General features: G+C 41.6%; 1 protein-coding gene across 1 annotated transcript in view; it reads right to left on the bottom strand.

The window, feature by feature from the left end:
• Nucleotides 1-21,135, bottom strand: part of LOC108431684 (BTB/POZ domain-containing protein kctd15) — a 49,110-nt gene that overhangs the window by 6,192 nt on the left and 21,783 nt on the right. Inside the window, 4 exon segments of the mRNA XM_017705003.2 lie at nucleotides 10,118-10,204; nucleotides 10,206-10,346; nucleotides 10,348-10,395; nucleotides 10,397-10,426. Of these exon segments, the coding sequence (XP_017560492.1) occupies nucleotides 10,118-10,204; nucleotides 10,206-10,346; nucleotides 10,348-10,395; nucleotides 10,397-10,426 (306 nt within the window).

The following is a 21,135-nucleotide window of genomic DNA, read 5'->3' as shown; positions in this document are numbered from 1 at the left end:
TATTCTCACTATAGTGAGAACCACACAGGCTCGTACACGTACAGAGACCTCAGATTAGGGCTGCAGCGGTAAATCGGCAAAAGTCCGGATTAGTTTACCAGAGGAGATTCAGTAATACAATTACTAAGTGATCAGTCTAACCGATTCATACAGAATAAAGTATCTGTGTAATTTTCCCAGATTACCTAGATAGACGGAAGTGTCACAGCCTGGACATTCACTTCAGCATTAAGATGTGTGTGAGGTAACTTTAGATTACAGTAGTCTTGGGTTGAACTGGAGGATAAAAGAACTGTGCCAAGAGCTCCAGTTCACTGGTCGGCCTTGCCTCCTGGTTGCCAAAACACAGTCTTTTATCAGGATTTATAACACGACTGTGACGTTGATTTGACAAGGACTAGTTTTACTGTAGGAGCGCTGCATTTGACAATTTATAGAAAGTAATTTGCTTTGAAACTACTACTTAGCAGACTGAAGACAAGTCCGATTTGTACCGAATTAAAATCTCAGATCTCATCAGTAATCATTCAAATCACAGCACATCCCCAGTTAAAACTAATCCAGCTCCTAAAGTGCGAAAGTCAACCACACTGATTCACAAAAACGGCCGTTTACCGAGAAACAGAAAAAACACGATGAGTAACGTTCAGATGCTTTCCGAACACCTCGATTCATTCTGTAACTAAGTAGCGAGGCTAAAGTCAGCCCAGTGAAGCGTTAAGGCCTCAGCGGGCTTCTTGCGGAGACGTCGTTCACCTGGCTTCAGCGAACAATATGTCGTAATTGCAGAGAAAACGAACAACTGCAGAGGCTCCGTTCACCGTGTCGCGCCCATGGCAGCTGGGTGAACCCCGAGGACGAATACGCTACGTGACAGGATCTGAGATTGGTCGGTAAAAAAGAATCATGCCATGACACAAAGATGGACAACTTTTGAGTAGCTTCGGCTTTGCCAGATACACTAATATTTTACTGTGAAATGTGTAATACTAACTAGTGTTAAGCAATAAAAAATACAGGTTATCTTATATTTAGGTTCAGAAGAGGACAAGGCTGAATTTGGCTTTCTATTCATCAGCTTCTTGTTGAACTGCCCCGTTCCACCTTAAATGGTGGCAGTATTCTGAACTCAAATGTCGCCATAGTTAGAACTGTGAAATCGTTTCCAGCCTTCAGGAAACTTATCATAAGATGTCATAGCCTCATGTGGAGCATCCGCATCATGCACACGAAACTGCAGAAAGTATGCAAGCTTGTAAGCTTTGGCTTCGGCTTTGCACAGTCCTTGAGGATTTTGTTTCGCAAGAAGTACGCTGAGGCCTCTAAGGCCAATCCAGTGAAGACAACATTAGAGAGCTGCCCAATCCTGGTCCTGGAGATCTTCCTCCCTGGAGAGTTCAGATGCAACACACCTGACTCTACTATTCAGATGCTCCTGAAGGCCTTGATTACCTGGATCAGGTGTGATAGATTAGGGTTGGAGCTAAACTCTGCAGGGTGGTAGATCTCCTGGACCAGGATTGGGCACCCCTGCATTAGAGGGTGATATTTTACTCGAACTCTGCTACAACACTGACAGACTGTCATACGCTGTCATGAATTATTGTCACAGTATTTGTTCAGTAATGTAACATTGTTGTGTTACTATTACTGCTAATTGTCACGCCATAATCTTTGATTTAGGAATATCAGGTTGGTATCAGTACTCAAGGTTGAGGTACTGATAAGAAAAAGTGATACGGTGCCATCTCTACTATTCTTTCAATCAATCAGCCACGCACGCAGTCCAATCTCCAGAGAGAAACGTGTCTCATCAGCATTCATCAGACTTCACACTTAGTCTTTTTCACCCAAACAAGAATGAGTTTTAGAACAGCCCAGAGCTGCCTGCTTAAATGGAGGTCGAGTTAATGACTGAGATGTTTCCATCATGAAGATTAGCCTACAAACACTATGCTCTGCTACTACTATGGGCTTATTAGGGTGGGCAATCACAATACATGCTTCCGCAACCCTGGACTGTTGTATTCATACCAATTTAAGAGAATCTATAAACACTACTACACTACACTCCTACAATACACCACTAGAGATGTCATAATATCAAACTACAGTAAAAAACAGGATCATCACAGAGTCTTTCTCAGCTCTGCAGTGGTGGTGTGTTAGCATGTCACTGCTGGACTGAGAACAGTCCACAAACCAAAAATATCCAACCAACAGCGTCCTGTGACCACTGATGAAGGACTAGAGGATGACCAAACTCAGACTGTGAAGCAGCAGATGAGCTGTCGTCTCTGACTTTACATCTCCAAGGTGGACTGACAAGGTACGCGTGTCTAATAGAGTGGACAGTGAGTGGACGCAGTGTTTAAAAACTCCAACAGCACTGCTGTGTCTGATCCACTCACACCAGCACAACACACACTAACATATCATCACAACTGCAGTGCTGAGAATGATCCACCACCCAAATAGTACCTGCTCTGTGGGGAAACAAAGTATCAGAGAAACAGCTGGACTACAGTCTGTAATTGTAGAACTACAAAGTGCTCCAATTTGGTCAGTGAAGCCAATAAAATGGACAAAGAGGTGCACCTAATGAAGTAGCACCACCTGCTTATCCTAAGTGCTTCAAATAGCTCACTGTAAACACCGAAAACCTCAAACACATTAATGTGTTAATGCAATAAATTATCTGCACTATTTTTTTAAACACCACTAACAAACACACTGCCCTAGTCTGACCACTCAAACTTTCCACAGTCAGCAACATGCAGCTCCGGAGCCGTATGTAGCTCTTTTACCGCCCTGTTGCGACTCCACAGCAGGCGTAGATTTGTAGGTTAAGATAAAATAATCCTCCTTTGCAGTAAAATGAAGCTCTGCTGCTCGTTCAACGGTTTTAACTCTAAATGTTCTTTTTCCTGCTGGAGATGTGAGAAAAGCAGCTATAGCTGAGCTGAAGCTTAAAGCAGAGCAAAGTGAGTCTGAGTTTTTGTTGACCTGTCCAGGGTGTTTCCTGCCTTCCGCCCCATGACTGCTGGGATAGGCTCCAGCTCCCCCCAGCGACCCAGAAGGATAAGCGGCTTAGTCGATATGTGTGTTTGTTTATATTTTTAGCCCATACTAGCACATCAGTACATACTGACACACATTTACAGACAATGATAAAATGGACATACAATGTTTTGGCTCCCAAGGTGGTTTGATTTTTGGGTTCCCGACCCCTATAAACAATATATATAATACTAAAGATAAAAATATAAAACCCATCCTTCACAAAATGACATAAAACATAATAAAAAGCAAAGATCTTAAAGGTTTTTAACACTAATTGCACATGGAATATTAATATGATTAAGCTTATTTGGTCCACTTATATAGCTAACAAAGTGCATTGCTATTTAAATGGAAATATTTTGCTTCAGGGTCAAATCTGAGTGAATAAGACAAATGCGATCCATTGTGATTGATTACAACAACAGTAATGGAATTAATGCTGATTTTTGTCACTGTTTGGCAGCGCTTGCACTTTTTAATGAAAAAAGTTTCAGATTATTATTATTAGTATCACACTCAGGGTTTCACTAATGCTATGAGTATCTGAAAAGAAGTGGTGCTGTATCATCTCTCATGGAAATGTTATGCGTTACAATATGTTTCACCCAACTCTTCCACATCCGGCGCTGGATTCCCTTTGGTCAGTTTGGTTGAGTGGCTGTGGAGCCGCATCGGCCTGCCAGAGGTTTTAACGACAGCATTAAGGAGCTACAGAGGCTTTAGAGGAGTGAGAAGGTGTGTGTGTGTGTGTGTGTGTGGTGTGTGTGTGTGGTGTGGGAGGGGTGTGTGTGTCAGCGGGGACATGCTCTCTCTCTCTCGGCGGTTCTGTGCTGTCACGGTGATGGAGGAAAGATCGCATCCGCGCTGATCCCTGCGCTCAATCACAGTGATGTATGGAGACGCTCGGACAGCTGCAGCTCCGAGACCGCACAGGCGCATGAATGTGTGCTCGGCGTATGTTAGTCCATCCTCTCGCTCTCCTCCGTCTGATCCCTCGCTCTCTACTCCTTCCTCAGTTTTCCTTCTCTCACTCATTCTCAATCTCTCTTCCTCCTCATTCTCTTCTTCTCCTTCTTTCCTTTCTTTCTTCCGCTCATTCTTGTTTCTCTCCTTTTTCTTTCAGATTTTTCTTGTCCTCTTACTGAAAACATTCTCACTCAAACTTTCTTCTCTTTCCTCTCATCCTTCCCCCTCTTTTTTTCTCTCCCTCTCTATCCTCTTCTCCTTTTTCTGCTCTCATTTTCTCTCCTCCCCTCTGTTTCCATCTTTCTCTTTTCCTTTCAGCTGTCTTTGAAACTTTTTTCTGTCTCGTGCTATCCTCTCTCCTCTTTTTCTCCTTCTTTGTAAGCTTTCTCTCTCTCGCTTTCTCCCCCTCTCTCCCTTTCTTCTCTTTCTGATGTCTCCTGTTTTCTTTCTTTTCTCTTCTCTTCTTTTTCCTATCATTTTATCTTACTCTCCCACAGTATCTTTTCCTATTCCCCTTTTTGGATCTGTCATTTCTGTCCTCTTTCTCTCTCTCCTTCCTCAGGTCTTTCTCTATTCCCTCTTTCTTTGCTGCTTTCTCTCCCGTCCCTCTCATTTTCTTTCATCTCTTTCTCTCTTACTTCCTCATGCCCCCTCCTCTCTCTCTCTCTCTCTCTCTCTCACAGAGCAGGTTGTTTTCATTACTCTGTGGATTCCTGCGATGTCAACAGGAACGCGCCTCCACCGTGAGTTTGTTTACTCAGCTTCTTTTGCACTTTCTCCAGCTAAATAAAGTCAGTTTTGGGTTTAAAGTCAGAGGAGATGCTGGTTGCCAAACACAATAAAATCCCAAATCATGTCAAAGCAGTGAATATCACTCCGGCTGCATGAGCCTCTAATTTACCGCCCAGCTCTCTGCCTGACTCCAGGCCTGGTTGGAGGAGAGGGAGGACCGTGCGCACGACTGAGGAGACGCACATTTCACTGTATTACAGAATTATTTATCGTTTTCACTTTAAAAATCTTTAAAAATATTAAGTGAGCATGCAGAAGTGTGGCTGCATGTTTTGTTGATTTCCTAACTGAAAATCATCCTCCACAGAGAACACACTTCTGCAGTTTAATGTCCGATTACTGTTTATTTATTTACTGTTTATTTATACTTTGGAAAACAAAGTATAAAATTTTGCCTGTGCAGAGGATTTTTTTACAGTACATATTTAATTTCATATTATTTGTTATATTCTTAAATATTACTTTTAATGAATGACACTACTGTCATTAAAACATAAAACATGTAACTTTTTTTCTCAGTGAATATATTTTTATACTTTTTAAATTGCCAGCAGCTTTGAACACTGTAAGAACATTTCATGATGAATGGACCAACAGAAATGGATCAAAATGACATGGAATAAAATCCTCATACATCAATAATAATTTACAACAAACTGACATGCATTAAATTTAGGAACTCCTCCTGTTTCCTATAACGCCTCCATTCCTGAAACTCTGGTGACGTAAGGTTAAACGGAAATGTTACGTTTAGACCAGGGGAGTCAAACTCGACCACTAAAAGGGCCAAATTTAAAAATCTCAATAAATCTGTGGCCCAGCTGAGATTTTCATTTATTTTTACTTAACATTTAGTTAAGTGCTGTCTCATAGAAAGGTGTCAGTGCGCACATTGTGTTGCAGTGCATGCTGGGAATTGTAGTTCAGCTCATGGTGAAACAATGACAATGAAAACAAATCTAACATGCACACACACACACACACACACACACACACACACACACACACACACACACACACACACATATATTCTAAGCCGCTTCTCCTTCTGGGCCACGTTGGGTGCTGGAGCCCATCCCAGCTGTCATTGGGCGAAAGCAGGATACACCCTGGACACGTCGTCAGTCCACAGATCTAATATTAATAGAAAATGTAAATATTTTTGCAGGTCTGATAGGATTGTGCCACGGGCCTGACTTGGCCTGCAGGCCTTGTGTTTGACACATGGGGTTTAGACTCCATGTCTATACCCATAGCACTCTGTAGAGTTTCGAGTTCAATAAATAAGCCTGAAAAAAAGCACTTCTTTTCTTCTTCACTCAGGCCCTTCCTCACTAAAGACCACTGGGCTGCCCCTGTAGTCCCCATCTGAACTCAGACTATGTAGAGAAACAGCAGCCCAAAAAGTATTTGGACATTTCTGCCATACGGAAAAACTCCAGCAGAGTTTTCATTTAAAAGGTGAGTTCTTTGCAGGTTTCCAAACATTTGTACACATATGAGTTTGTGAACCGAACACAAGCTCAGCGAGAGCACTGTAAAAAAAAAAAAAACAGCCCCAGACTTTGAGGTTTCCTCTTCTGTGCTTTAAAGAATTCTGAGTGCCGTCTGTCTGGAATTCTTCTCCAGGACGTCTCCACACATCAGACTGATGTCATGCTAAAAGTGTTTTCTTCTTATGAAGTGCCCTAAAGACCTCACTAAAGTTTGCCAGTGGTTAAATGCTTAAAGTGTTCAAACACATTTTGGGGCCACAGGTATTCACAGAAAATCATATATTTCTGTCCAGACAGATAAACAGCATCACACAGTGTGTGTACATACACAGATGAAATGCTGTGAAGCACATCTTTTCATCAAGGCTAAGGCTAAGGTAAGTTCATCCTATAGGTCAAAAGGTCAATCAGATATTTGTGAAAAGACAAAAGATCCATTCACTGCTCGTGGCTTTGGGCACAAGTGCACACTTGTGTGCATGTCCTGTGGGGAAAGTCTTTAATGAGAGCACTTAAAAGCTCCTTCCTCGTCCATTCGAGACGGATGTGAGCTCAGAGAAAGCCCGGCTCCAGCGGTAAACAGAGCGCGCGAGAGAGAAAATGTTGTGTTAGTTGATGCGGCCAATTAATTATATTGCAAGCCATTTAAAAATCTATAAAAGAAGTACAAAGCGGTTTAGGCTGTTTGAGAAATTGTAAGTATGGTATTAAAAAATGCAATACGTGTGTTTGAATTGCTCGGGGCAGCGTGGTGCTGGAGTCTTTCTGAAAAAGAGAGAGGAGCAGGGTCTTTAAAAGGAGGAGTGTGTAAATTATGCATATAATTTTTCTCTGCTTCTGTTCTTTCCCTCACTCTTTTTTAAAAAGGAGAGAAAAACACGGCTACGCAGGAATGAATGTTTCTGTACGCGATGTGGGAGTGTGTGTTTGTCCCTGGTTTGGCATGCTGTGTGTGAGTGTGTGCGCATGTACATCGTTGCTGTCTTGACGAAACCTCGCATCTCCGAACTGGGAACACTACAGGAGATGGAAAACACTTTGAATGTTACTGGATATTTTTTCCAAGTAATTCTAGAGCATTTTGACTCGTCCATTCATCATGAAATTTGAACACATCGTAAAGGACAGGTGGCATTTCAAAAAACAAATTAAACAAAAGAAAATAAATTGAGGTACAAGGTCACAAGTCAAGTTGGTGTAATGTCTGTCCTGCTAGATCTGCCCCTGTCAACTGTAAGTGCTAATATTGTGAAATGGTATCACCTACGAGCAGCAACAGCTCCACCACAAGCCATTTCGTCCAATATCATCTGACCTCACAAATGCTCTTTTGACTCAACGGGCACAAATACCCACAGACACGCACCAAAATGCTGCGGAAAGTCTTCCCAGAAGAGTGAAGGCCACTATAGCGGCACATGGTAGTCTAACTCCTTATTAATACCGATGGTTTTGGAATGAGATGTCCAGCAGTATAGGTCTGGTGTACAGGTGTCCATATACATTTGGCCATAGAATGTGTAGATTTAAGTATTAAGCGGACCTTAGTAAGCACATTATTTAAAACTGTTTATTGTGGCAATAACAGTGTCAAAGCTCACTTCTAACAATGTGTATCATAAAAAAAACTGAAAGAGAAGTTTAATGTGTTGGAATTAAACTTTTAATACACGTGTACATGTGTGTGTGGTGTGTGTGTTGTGTGTGTGTGTTTGTCACTAATCTGACACTGCTCCTGAGGGTATCCATCTTTCACTCCCACATAAAACGGTCAACAGCTGATCAAGGCAGGGATGGGTGGCTGAGGGGTGTGTGTGTGTGTGTGTGTGTATACATGTGTCAGGTGTCTGCTGACTTGTTATGAGGGCGTGGTGTGTCTCTTTAGGAGAGTATGAGTAGAAGAACATAGGGCTGGCCAACTAATCAAAGCAATCGAATCGACGTTCAGAACCTCTAACCGAAGTAATCTTGCCCATGTCAGCTATTCCGATTTTTGTTTAAATTCTGTTAATCCTTTCCCGATCTGTGTGTTCATCGACTGTCCCCTTAAACACTTACTACCACGTGTGTCGTCACGTCCAGCCTGCAACACGGAAGCTAAGGCCATGTTCTCTGACTTTCTCACCAAATCTGATTTTTTTGTTTGGCTCTTATCTTTTAAATGTGATCTGTATGCGACATCAGTCTGAACAGATCAGCCCCTAAACTGACCCGCATGCGCAAAAGACCGTGAAGTGTTGCATCACGTGGCTCATCCAGAGGTAAACACTCATGACTATGAACGAACGCCAGTCACTCCTACAGATTTCAGTCTCATCTTCGCCAGTCTCTCAGAAGCCAACACGAACCTTCACTGACTGACAGCTGGGCTCGTCACTCAGAATGTGTTCGAGTTCGCTGTAAAAAGGTCACTTCTACGGTTCATGTCCTCAGATTCTTTAAAATTTGCTTTCAGATTTTTTAGCCGTCCTTTGACGCTGCAGCCTCGTTCTCCTACGGTCGTGTTCGGCGATTTCTTTCTAAATCTTTTCAAACACGGAGGGTTTCAGATTCTAATTGTACAGAAATATCAATGTTTTTTACCTGATGTATTACCTGTCGTTAATACATCGTTAGCGGGTTGCTAACGTGTCTGTAGCTGTATTACCTGCACTGAGTCGTTAGCGGGTCGCTAACGCGTCTGTAGCTGTATTACCTGCACTGAGTCGTTAGCGGGTCGCTAACGCGTCTGTAGCTGTATTACCTGCACTGAGTCGTTAGTGGGTCGCTAACGCGTCTGTAGCTGTATTACCTGCACTGAGTCGTTAGCGGGTCGCTAACGCGTCTGTAGCTGTATTACCTGTACTGAGTCGTTAGCGGGTCGCTAACGCGTCTGTAGCTGTATTACCTGTACTGAGTCGTTAGCGGGTCGCTAACGCGTCTGTAGCTGTATTACATGTACTGAGTCGTTAGCGGGTTGCTAACGCGTCTGTAGCTGTATTACCTGTACTGAGGTCGTTAGCGGGTCGCTAACGCGTCTGTAGCTGTATTACCTGTACTGAGTCGTTAGCAGATTGCTAACGCGTCTGTAGCTGTATTACCTGTACTGAGTCGTTAGCGGGTCGCTAACGCGTCTGTAGCTGTATTACCTGTACTGAGTCGTTAGCGGGTCGCTAACGCGTCTGTAGCTGTATTACCTGCACTGAGTCGTTAGCGGGTCGCTAACGCGTCTGTAGCTGTATTACCTGCACTGAGTCGTTAGCGGGTCGCTAACGCGTCTGTAGCTGTATTACCTGTACTGAGTCGTTAGCGGGTCGCTAACGCGTCTGTAGCTGTATTACCTGTACTGAGTCGTTAGCGGGTCGCTAACGCTTCTGTAGCTGTATTACATGTACTGAGTCGTTAGCGGGTTGCTAACGCGTCTGTAGCTGTATTTCCTGTACTGAGTCGTTAGCGGGTCGCTAACGCGTCTGTAGCTGTATTACCTGTACTGAGTCGTTAGCAGATTGCTAACGCGTCTGTAGCTGTATTACCTGTACTGAGTCGTTAGCGGGTCGCTAACGCGTCTGTAGCTGTATTACCTGTACTGAGTCGTTAGCGGGTCGCTAACGCGTCTGTAGCTGTATTACCTGTACTGAGTCGTTAGCGGGTTGCTAACGCGTCTGTAGCTGTATTACCTGTACTGAGTCGTTAGCAGATTGCTAACGCGTCTGTAGCTGTATTACCTGTACTGAGTCGTTAGCAGATTGCTAACGCGTCTGTAGCTGTATTACCTGTACTGAGTCGTTAGCGGGTTGCTAACGCGTCTGTAGCTGTATTACCTGTACTGAGTTGAGTCTGCAGTAGCCGTTCAGAGGGAACCGGATCACGTGTGTTGGGTCCTGGTTCCAGCCGGCATTAACGGAGTTTGCACATGACGTCTCCAGTCTCAGGAAAGATCTCCTCGATAAGAACTTTCTCTCCACTCAGGGCGATCCTCTCGCCAAGGTCAGGGGTCACGCGAACCACCAGGCAGTCGCAGGGCTGGGCCAGACGCCGCTGCTCACGCTCCCTGCTTCCAACGCTCCAGCTCCTTCACCATCGGAGTCAGCTGATAGTACCCGCGCTTCCTCATACAACAAGTGGAAGTCCTTCAGGAGGAAAAAATATATGTACAGATTAATGGTGTAAATAAAGGGGTGGCAATTGACTTGTATTGACTTGCTCTTATAGTTTATAATCATTTATAACAATATTTAATAAAGAACAGGCTCATTTTAGCCAATTATCGAATGTAAAACACAAAAATGCTCTACAAATTTCTATATTCCACTACTTTATACCTCCTCTGGTTGCATTTGTGCATTAAAAAAATCATAATTACACCAAAATAGCCAAATTGAATCATATCGAATCAAAAGAATTGAGATTTAGGATTTTGAACTATATTTTCATGATGCACTGAATCATTAAATCCTAAAGAATCAAATCGAGTGGTAGTGAAGTCAGAGATTTAAACCTCTAGCCTTCCCATGTAGTATAAGAACATGATTTTGGCTGAACATGAACTGTTTATCCATACAGCGCCATTCAGGCGTCTTGACATCTCATGTTGATTTGGTCTTTAATCGTGTTTGACAGTTCAGAAATTTAACTTTTAAATGTTTAGATGTCACACGTTAACAGTGTAAGACCTAAGGCTAAAAGTGATTGCCTGGCATAATTTTTATATGTCTGACTGTAACAGTGACATATTGTACTATTATACAGTGATTTATATCATCAGATTCAGAACTAGCTTTTCAGTTATTCAGTGCAAAAAAAGAAAAAAAAATTTACAAAAAAAAAACAGCCACAAAAAGGGTTCTGGGGTTTCAGCGAGAGCAGATACGGTCAAAAAAACATAACTTCTCAAGTGTAACATGGATTTCTGAAGTTTCTGGTTCCCAAACAGTTATAAAGCTATTCAACTTTAAAGACAAGGTGTGTAAACGTACTGCTGGTAGCATGTACAGTAACCTACACCCATATCACATCCATCACGCCTGCTCTTTGCACCGTATAATAAAGGTATTCCTTCCTTAAACACTGCCAGCTGAAGTCCTATAAGCCGTCACACCAACAGACAATGCTGCTGCCTTTACGTGCCCGAGCATTCCTCCATCGCAGCAATCTGTGGCTGTCTGTGGCACGCTGCCAACGGCCCCCCACTCTCTCCCCTCCCCTTGCCCCCCCCCACCCCCCCCGGGTGCTTCTAGCCAGGGGTGATTTGCACCTCCCGTTCATGCCTTTAATTTCCCACGAGTCCAGATGGCAGCGTTCCTGCACTGTTTCCGTGAGCGATGCCACGATCTGGAGACGAGAGAGCGGGAGAGAGCAAGAGAGAGACTGGGACAGATAGAGGAAGACAGAGGCACACATGAGACTATAGCTTCACGGCTCCAGCTGAGCTGGAAGAGCTGACAGGCCTTATACAGTTATACAGAGCTGCTTGGGCTGTGGGTGAGCTGCTGGATTAGCGGCACTTGCTGTTAAGCACCTCCCCTGCCATCATTAAGGGTAAACTCCCTGGTTTTTCAATGTAATCTGAATCTGCTGTATCTGTAATATACAGGGTGAGTCAAAAGTCACAGGACAGGTTTCATTTATTTTTTTATTTTATTATCGACTTTTATCTCTGGGGTCACCTCAAACAAACTGTGTTTGCTTGTGACAGCATAAAAAATAAAATAAAACAGTGTGCTGTGACTTTTGACTCACCCTGTACAACTGAGCATCACGGAGAAGCTGTAGCTTCAACACCTTCCCATTGGCTGGCTGCTCTTATGAAGATGTTTCGACTCAATGTGTTTTGGTCAGCTTTACCAAGAAAAGGTTATATGCTACAAACGCAGCGGATAGAAATCGGGATAAATACGTAGGAGTTGTTGTTCTTTTTACAAAGCACAGGGAAATTGATCAGAATTACAGTCTCTGGCCTACGTGTCAAACACAAGGCTCACGGGCCAGATCAGGCCCACCACACAATCCTACCCAGCAAACAAAAGTATTATAATTTTCTGTTAATACTGGCCCGTTTCACAATGTGCTGCACTACAGTCCCCAGCATGCAATGCAGTTACACCTAAATTCTACACAAATCTGTGCAATTCCACACCAGTCATGACTTAGCACACTTAACATCAGCTCAGCAGCTCAGCAATTGAGCCCAAGTATATTAATGAATTAAAAGGCTGAGCTCCTGGGCACATTTAAACTTAGAATATTTCAAGTATTCCTGTAATATTTTAAGGTTTACTGTAAGCTCATTTTACGTATTTTATATAAACAAGGACCAGTTGGGGTTACAGCACAACATTAAAAAATAAAAAAATACTTTTTCTCTGGCCCACAGATTGGATGAGATTTTGTAATATGGCCCTTTCACTGGTTAAGTTTTTGAGCCCTGGTCTATCATAAGCACAAGTACGGCACCAGAATTTCAGCTACCAAAAAAAACTGAAATAAAAAAAAAAGAATAAACAGCCCTACAACGACTTCTCAAAAAAGGACTTTGTTCGTTTAGATGTTAATAGTAATAGACGGTAAGAAATAGTTTTTAAAAACATTGGTCCTTTCGATCTCCTGCTTTCTGGTCAGCGCTGAAGTGTTCAAACACTTTGAGCGGCACCAGACCAACAGTGAAAATTTCGGCTGTGAGGAACCTTTTCTGGGTATCAACAAGAGACATTAGACGAGCGATTTACGATCTCTGTTCCTTCTAAGTTACAAGAGGGGAAACAACAAGCAAGAACTTCACTACAAGTTCGGTACAACTGGAAAACACATCCGGCAAAACACTTAAGAACAACAGACGCAGAAAGGAAAGTCCCTGCAAGCACATCTACACTCCCTGCTATTTCTGAAATGATGAAAAATTAACAAAAAAATCAATAGGATTCTTTGTTCTCAAGGGCATCAGACTTCATAGCGCATTCTGCGGTCATTTCAGTAAGTTTATTATGTGTATACTTCTAGATTTTGTCATATATGTATGAATAGCCAAAATTAGTTCAGGGGCATCACTAGTAACCGACAATATGCTACAGATTCAACAGGACCGAGATTAGGTTGAGAAACACTGGAGTATTTATTTACATACAATATTTATCTTAGTAAAAACAACACTGGCTCAACCCATGTAAACAGAATCTGCTTTACTTAGTCTTGCTGTCTCTGTGCTGCATGCACTCATACCAGCGCCCCACATACCATCATGTCAGTACTTTGTCAGTGTCACTACTGAGCATGGTCCACAGCCCTAATAATACCTGGTCAGCAGTGGTCCAGTGGGGGTCCCTTTTCCATTAATGAATGGGGTAGATGGGGGCTGGCTAATAAATTGTGCAACAACAGATACAGGTAAAGATTCAAAGTTTCAAAGACACGACAAAGAGAGAACAAAATGCTGCCTCACAATGAGTTCATTCTCTTTTTCCTTCTATTTTCTCAGTCTGCTTCTCTCTCTGCAGTCCTGTTGGGCTTTCTCAGGCAGACCGCTTGGTACCCTCTACATCTCAACTATTCTCAGCAAGAGCCGCTCCCGAAACCAGACAGACGCAGAGCAAAATGACTTTAAACCGCCTAAAAACATGCGTGAACTCCAGCTTTACCTGATCGGAAAAGCCTCCAAAACACTAAGCCCCGCAGCATCCTGCCATCATCTTCGGTGATGCAACAGATGCTCTAATATTTAAGACCACAAAAGAGCAGAGTGGGTGATTACTTTTCGCTCTTTTGTCTTTATTCCGTTTCTCTATGTCTCTCTGTCTCTCTAGCATATCGCTGTGGGGAGTGCTAAGGTATCAAAGTGCTGCTCCTGGTTGGGTCCAAGTCTTGATGTGTTCTTTAACAGGCCTCTCTCTCTCTCTCTCCCTCCCTCTCTTTCTGTCTGCCAGGCACTTTAGTCATTCCGAACCCTGAAGAGTAACACAACAAAGAGGTACGGAGGTGAAAGAGCTGAGGAATAAGAGAGAAAAACAGAGCGAGAGGAGAAGAAGAAGAGCAGGAGTATGCTGAGAAGCTGCCAGTTGAGAGAAAGAGACAAGCCCTCCCTACAAACCTGCATTCAGGACATTTAGACAGTCAGACCGTTTGAGCTCCAAAATAATGATCCAGCCCGGTTGCCCACTAGCAGGAAAGACGGAGGGTAAAATAAGAGACAGAGAGAGAGAGAGAGAGAGAGAGAGAGAGACTGAAAGTCTAGCCTTCCTGTCCAGGTTATCCTCAGGCAGCACAACCACAGTAGAACAAGCTCTCAGGCCAGAGGACCTTCCAGGTGCAAATCTGTTGTTTTTAGGGCCATGAATATTCATTATATGAGCAACTGAGTAATCTACAGGCTTTTTTGACAACTAATCGAGTAATTTATTGATTATTTAAGCAATTAATCGAGTCCTCTATAAGATATTTTGACAGGTAATTGAGCAACCTACAGGTTATTTTTGTTGATTTATCAAATACAGGTTATTTTGATGATTAACTGATTTCTCTACAAGTTATTTTGACGATTAATCGAATACTCTGCAGGTGATTTTGACAATTAATCGAACACTCTGCAGGTTATTTTTGGTAATGAATCAATTACAGGTTATTTAGCTGATCAATCAAATAATTTACAGGGTGCTTTGGCAAATTAATCAGGTAATATACAGATTGTTTTGCCAATCAATCAAGGAACCCACAGATTGTTTTGCCGATTAATCAAGCAACTCAGACTATTTTCACTAATTTAGTGATCTACAGTTTTTTGCAAGTAATCAAGTAATCATCAGCCTGTTTCACTAATTAATTTAGTAATTACAGATTTTTTTGCTATTAATGGAGTGAAACATACTGTGCTACTGATTAATTTAGTAATCTACAAATTGCTTTAGTGATTAATCGAGTGATGCACAGACTTTTTCACTGACTAATTAGGTAATCTTCAGAATTAATTGAGTAATCAAGTTTTTAAAGCCAAAATGCCAAACAATAAAAAACACAACACTTAAAAGACTTAGACATAGCAATAACAAACCACTGTCATTTCCAATTTTTTTTTTTTCAAAATACTTATCTTGGAATAAGATAAGCTGGAAACTCCCTACAAACACAATTTAGATACATTTTTTAAATTGCACAAAAACATGTGAGTCTATTCGTTATAGTGTGTGTCCACTAATTACGTGTGTCCATTAACTTCTCCTATATATATATATGTCATATATCCATTCTGGTTAGATCCATTCTGTAAATGGCCTGACTCATTGGTCATCAGGTGACCATCAGGTGTGTTTAAAATCAGTAAAATGATAAATTAATTAACCAGTCATTAAAGCACATAAAACCGGTGGCACAGCAAAGTTATGAGCTGCCTGATAAACAAAATTATTAATAAATTAATTAAATATAGTGAGCGAGGGTGACTCGCCTTCTCACGCCTTGAGATGCTTCCTCTCTGTTGAGCCTCGACCCAAAGAAGCAGCTGAAAATACTGTGTTAAAATGTAACATAAGAGTCCTAATAATACCAGTGACCAAAATCTGTGATGAAAAATCTTTTTTTTATATAAAATACATATTTTTAAATGTGCTATAACATTAATGATATAAAAGTAAGCAGGAATATGTTTTATACAAATTCCTAAATGAAACCTCGAACTGTTTTACCGATGCAGAGTGGCTATGAAACAGGGTAAAAAAGAAAAACGAGAGAAATCATAAGGGAAAAGTAGTATTATGTAATTTTATGTCAACTGTGTAAATGTACATACCGACTTCTGGAGCTGTGCCTCATATTTTAAGCATCAATTTAAGCCCTGCAACATTTGTGACCTGGTTACCCACTCCAAATTGAGAATGACCCACAACCACTGCAAAATTCACTCTTGACAGTCCATAAGGTTCACAGTTCTAAAGGTTTCCATATGGAAACCAAGCTGCAAAAACTGCCCATTTTTGAATGTGCACATTCCCATATATCACTGTGAAAACCTTGCATCTCTAAAATAGTAACTTCACAGGAGAAGAAAAAAACCTACTTTAATTTTCATGTAAGTCAATGGAACCAGACATTTTTCCAAGTCATTTTAGGTCATTTCTTTTATTCCATTCATCATGAAATTTACTCACAATATAAAGGGTAACAGGCATTTTCAAATTATGTCAAAAACTGAAAAACAACAAAAATGGAGATACAAGGTTTTCTTCCGACAACAGCGATATACACCTATTGTGCCTACAGCCGCCAAGCCCCGTCAACACAGCGTGGCGGTTTCACTTATATAAATCAGATTTAAAGACCTGATGTGAAGGCATACAGAGAGGATGGGAACCGATCATGTAAAATGAATTATATAACTATTTTTGGTATATAATACCACACAAACGTTATAAGTGGATCTAAAGTGCCAAAAATGTGGAACACAGGCTCTTTAAACCTGCCAGGCCTGGTGTAACTGATTACTACATGAAATTAGCCAGCCATGCAGCATTTAGTTCAGTGGATGTGCAGACACATGCAGGATCGCAGTGGAGAAAAACATTTCACTACAGAGCGCATCTGCAGCTGTAAACGCACACACACACACACACACACACACACATAACCACGGTGTACAGCAGCAGTATGTTATTGTTTACTGGTGTATCCTAGCAGCACATAATCCCTTTTTCATCTTTCTCTCTGTATCTTTCTCTCACTCTCTGAACAGAAGAAAATTTTCTATTTTCTCCCTCTGCATGAGAAACTCATTCCGCCTGGGTTCTACTTTCACATTGATTTAGAGGAACACATTGGGGCGTAGCTGCCAGCGTGAGAGCCCTGTACGGCGCCTCAGGGCAGTGCCGAAAAACGATGCTGAGCGGATAAGGACATGCTTAATCCCGCCGGCGACTATTTGCATGTTTTCCTTTTTTTTCTCCTCTGAGTTCACGCAAATCGAAAAAGTACAAGGAGCCATGAGTGCAGTTAGAGAGAGGGCCGCTACGCGGTTTCCTCTCCACTTGTACTGTAAAATGGCAGACAGGGCGACCTCCTTAAAAATATTTAACTATTCAAACGTCCATGTACTTCAGTGTAGACAAACAGGCTGAATATTACTCATGTGTCCTTATCCTCCTCTATCCATGGTTGTGAATGTTGATTTTGTATATTTTTTGCACCTGTATGTTTAAATATTTGGAGACGAAATATAAAAGAATCCACTTGTATAAGGTGCAAAAATGTGCCTCCTAACAACCACCTGGAAGACAAAACCGCTCCCATCAGATAAACAGTGCTTAAAGCTTTCATCTCTGAGAGAGAGGAGAAAATCAAGCTGCTTCAGATCTGAAAACATCCACAGGTGTTTCTGTCCATCCTTCCACCACTCAGCGCCATGGGTCTGAAAGGGTGTGTAGCTGATCAAGAAGAACCTCACTGAGAAAAGGAGACGGACACTCAGTTCAGACCTCAACACCACTGAATGGGTTTGACTACTTCAGGAAATCATCAACAAGCTTCTAAGACTGAGCTTTGGAAGCGTGTCTGCAGATTTACTAGAGGAGCTGAAAGTGAGTCTCCTGAAAAGAATGGAAGCTGGAATAAAGGTAAAGAGCGACTCACTGAAGACTCAAACAGCTGATATTAGATCTAGTTGTTGAGGCTTCTTCCACTGATTATGGAAGTCATTAATTAGTTGCAGCCCTATTCAGGTGGGGAGCTGATAGAACTGATAGAGCTCCTGTAAGCAAATCAAATTTAACAAATCAGGAACCGAATCTGTGCTTTTCTAACTGCACTGTATTCTTAGTAGTATAACTTCACCAAAATCAAGAAACCTCTCTTTTTACTGTATTTATGTCTATTTGTATTTATTTTAATGTTGTCTATGCAAAGTCACACTAAGAGAGACATAGGTTTAAACAATTTTACACAGTCGTATGCAAATACCTGAAAACTCCAAGTCAAATTACAGTTACTAGTTGATTTTTCAAGTGAAAATGACTGAACGCATCCTGTACATCCTCTAAGGCAGGGGTGTCACATTCAACCGCTAAAAAGGCCATGTTAAAATATCCCCAGATGAGCCAGATGTGTTTTTATTTTATCTTTACTTCAACATTTTGCCGTGACCCCAACTGGCCCTTCATTATTCAAAAAGTGCCAAAACTACAACGACAAAAATAAGACACTGAATACTGTTTTCTATAAAACATTAGACTACATTAGCTGTACATCACTGTTAAACCTCTTTAAAAGTCCCCAGAGTACGGCAGGCTTTTTAAAGCTGACCATTCGCTTGAACTGGACACCCAGTATCTATTTTTTGGTTTTGTTTCAGTTTGTTTTCGTGGCGCTGTCCCATAGTGCTGTCCTATTACACTGCAGTGCATGCTGAGACCTGTAGAGCAGCTCATGGCGAAATGGCTAATATTAAAATAAAATTTAAATAATTCTGTGGGGATATAGGATAGTGCCACAGGCCTGTCTGGTGTTTGACTTATGAGCTCTAAGGCATTCTTCTGCAAATTCTAGTGCACGATTTCTATTTATTTGCTGGAAAAATATTTATATTTTTTTAGAACTTTTGCACAGGCCATATTTTATTTTATTTTTTTCCCCCAAATTCATGAAATTCAGCAAATAAACATGTGCAATAAAAAACAAAACAGTAGCGAGTTCTGTGTAGAGGATGTGTAACTTATTTTCACTTAAAAATCCAACAAAAACGTTCATTTGACTGGAGCCCCCAAACTTTGCATACAGCTGCAGCTACCCAACACTTTTATACAGTCCTGTATGTAAAAAAACAAGCCAAGAACATTTTAACATAATAAGATCTACTTCTAATAAACGATCACTGCAGCAGAAGCCAGAGTGTGTAAAGTTTCTACCTCTGAAGCTCATGAACTCTATTTTTCCCTCCTGTGATCTTCATAAACATGAAGCCTCTACCTCGTCAACGGGCTTGTCCTGTACGTTGTTTATGCTATTTATTGTGCAATGTGAAGGCAACTGTGTGCATAAAGCTTGACCAAGCAGAGCAGCGAGGGTGGAAATATCTCCTCATGCGAAGAGGAAGACAGGAGCCAGGTGGGTGCAGCCTCCCTGAGTTAATCTGAACTAACCGAGCTGCTGTGGCCCCAACGCACACGTTTGTGGAGTCGGTTTGTGTGTGTTTATGTGGCGAGGAGTTCATCAAGGGACAGGGACAGAAAGAGGGAGTCTACGAAATTCATAGTAAACCTGAAAATCATGTATTTTACTATTTTCCTAGTATCTGTATGTGTCAGAATACACCTACCAGGAGGAAACCAGAGAAATATGGAGAAGGAGAAAGAGAAACTGCACAGAAGAAAGAAAGGATGAGTGAGAGAGCGACACGTGTTCTTCGTTTCTGTGCTACAGAACTTCATGTTCGCTCAAAGCTGTTTGAAAACTGGCAAAGGTTTTTTAAGACTCAGCCATTTGAACGATTTAGAACTCTACAGATTTCTAGAACCTCTGCAGTGTTCTACAACTTATTCTGAGATGTCTAGAATGTTAGCAGTGTTCTAAAACTCCAGTAAAGTTTTCTAGAATTCCAGCAATGTTCTACAAATTCTTTAGAGGTTTCTAGAACTCCAGCAGTGTTCTAGAACCAAACCAAAGTGCTCTATGACTCTGGTGTTCTAAAGGTCTAGGAAAGTGTTCTAGACCTCCAGTAGACATTTTTTTTATCTCAGAGTGTTTGAGATGTCCAGCAGAGATTTCTAGAACTCCAGCAATGTTCTACAACCTCTTCAGAGCTTTTTAGAATTCCAACAGTGTTCTAGAACTGAAGCAGAGTGTTCTACAACTCCAGCAGAGGTCTAAAGGTCTAGGAAAGGAATTTCGGCAATGTTCTACAACCTCTTTAGAGGTTTCTAGAACCCCGGTCTTGTTCTGAAACTCTAAAAGAGTGTTCTACAATTCCAGCAGAGATTTTATGAACTCCAGCAGTGTAAAAGAACTCCAGTGGTGTTCTAACACTCCAGGAAAGTGTTCTAAAACTCCTGCAGAAATGTCATGAATTCCAGCAGCGCTCTAGAACTGAAGCAATGTTCTACAACTCTGGCAGTGTTCTAAAGGTCTAGGGAAGTGTCCTAGAATTCCAGCAGAGATTTCTTTATCTCCTTCAGCGTTCCAGAACAAGCAGAGTGTTTGAGATGTCCAGCAGAGGTTTCTAGAACTCCAGTAGTGTTACAGAACTACAGCAGTGTTCTAAAACTCAAGCAGAGATTTCTAGAACTCCAGCAGGGTTCTAGTGCTCCAGAATCCTAGACCATTTCAGAATTCCAGTCTAAAACTGTATGACTCTGTTAGCGCTTGTCCGGTTGGTGGCTCTGGCTGTGCAAATATTCAAACACCAACATTTGAATGTTTGTGGTTTTCTTTGGAATGTCCAGAAAAAGAAGATGTCTGGAAAAGATGTGACAAAATGAACTGGAGTGAACGGAGGAGAAAACTCCAGACTTCTCACTACAGTGAAATGCAGTTATGGCACACTAAATAAACATCTACTTATTTGTGTTTGTTTTTGCTCTGTGAAGTAACTTTGCGAAGCTTAGACAGCGAGTGTGTTTACACTCACTCAATATTCCGATCATAATCAGATTTCTGCAGTTATCTCATCAAATGGTCATGCAAACGGCAAACTCTGATTTCTTAGATCAGAGTAAGGTCTAAAAATCTGATAAAGAGGCTGGATTTTAGCTCAGTAATCAGATTTCTCAGTGCATGTGAGCTCTCACTCTGATTTCTACTGGATTTCTCAGTCTGCAAAACAGACGGCGGTACCAGAAATAAGTGAGCAGGGCTGCAGCGAGACAGAGTTAAA

The sequence above is a fragment of the Pygocentrus nattereri genome, chromosome 7 (genome assembly GCF_015220715.1).
Source record: "Pygocentrus nattereri isolate fPygNat1 chromosome 7, fPygNat1.pri, whole genome shotgun sequence".
Lineage (NCBI taxonomy): Eukaryota > Metazoa > Chordata > Actinopteri > Characiformes > Serrasalmidae > Pygocentrus > Pygocentrus nattereri.
Note: the sequence above shows the minus strand (reverse complement) of the source record. Positions and strands in the feature narration are given on the sequence as shown.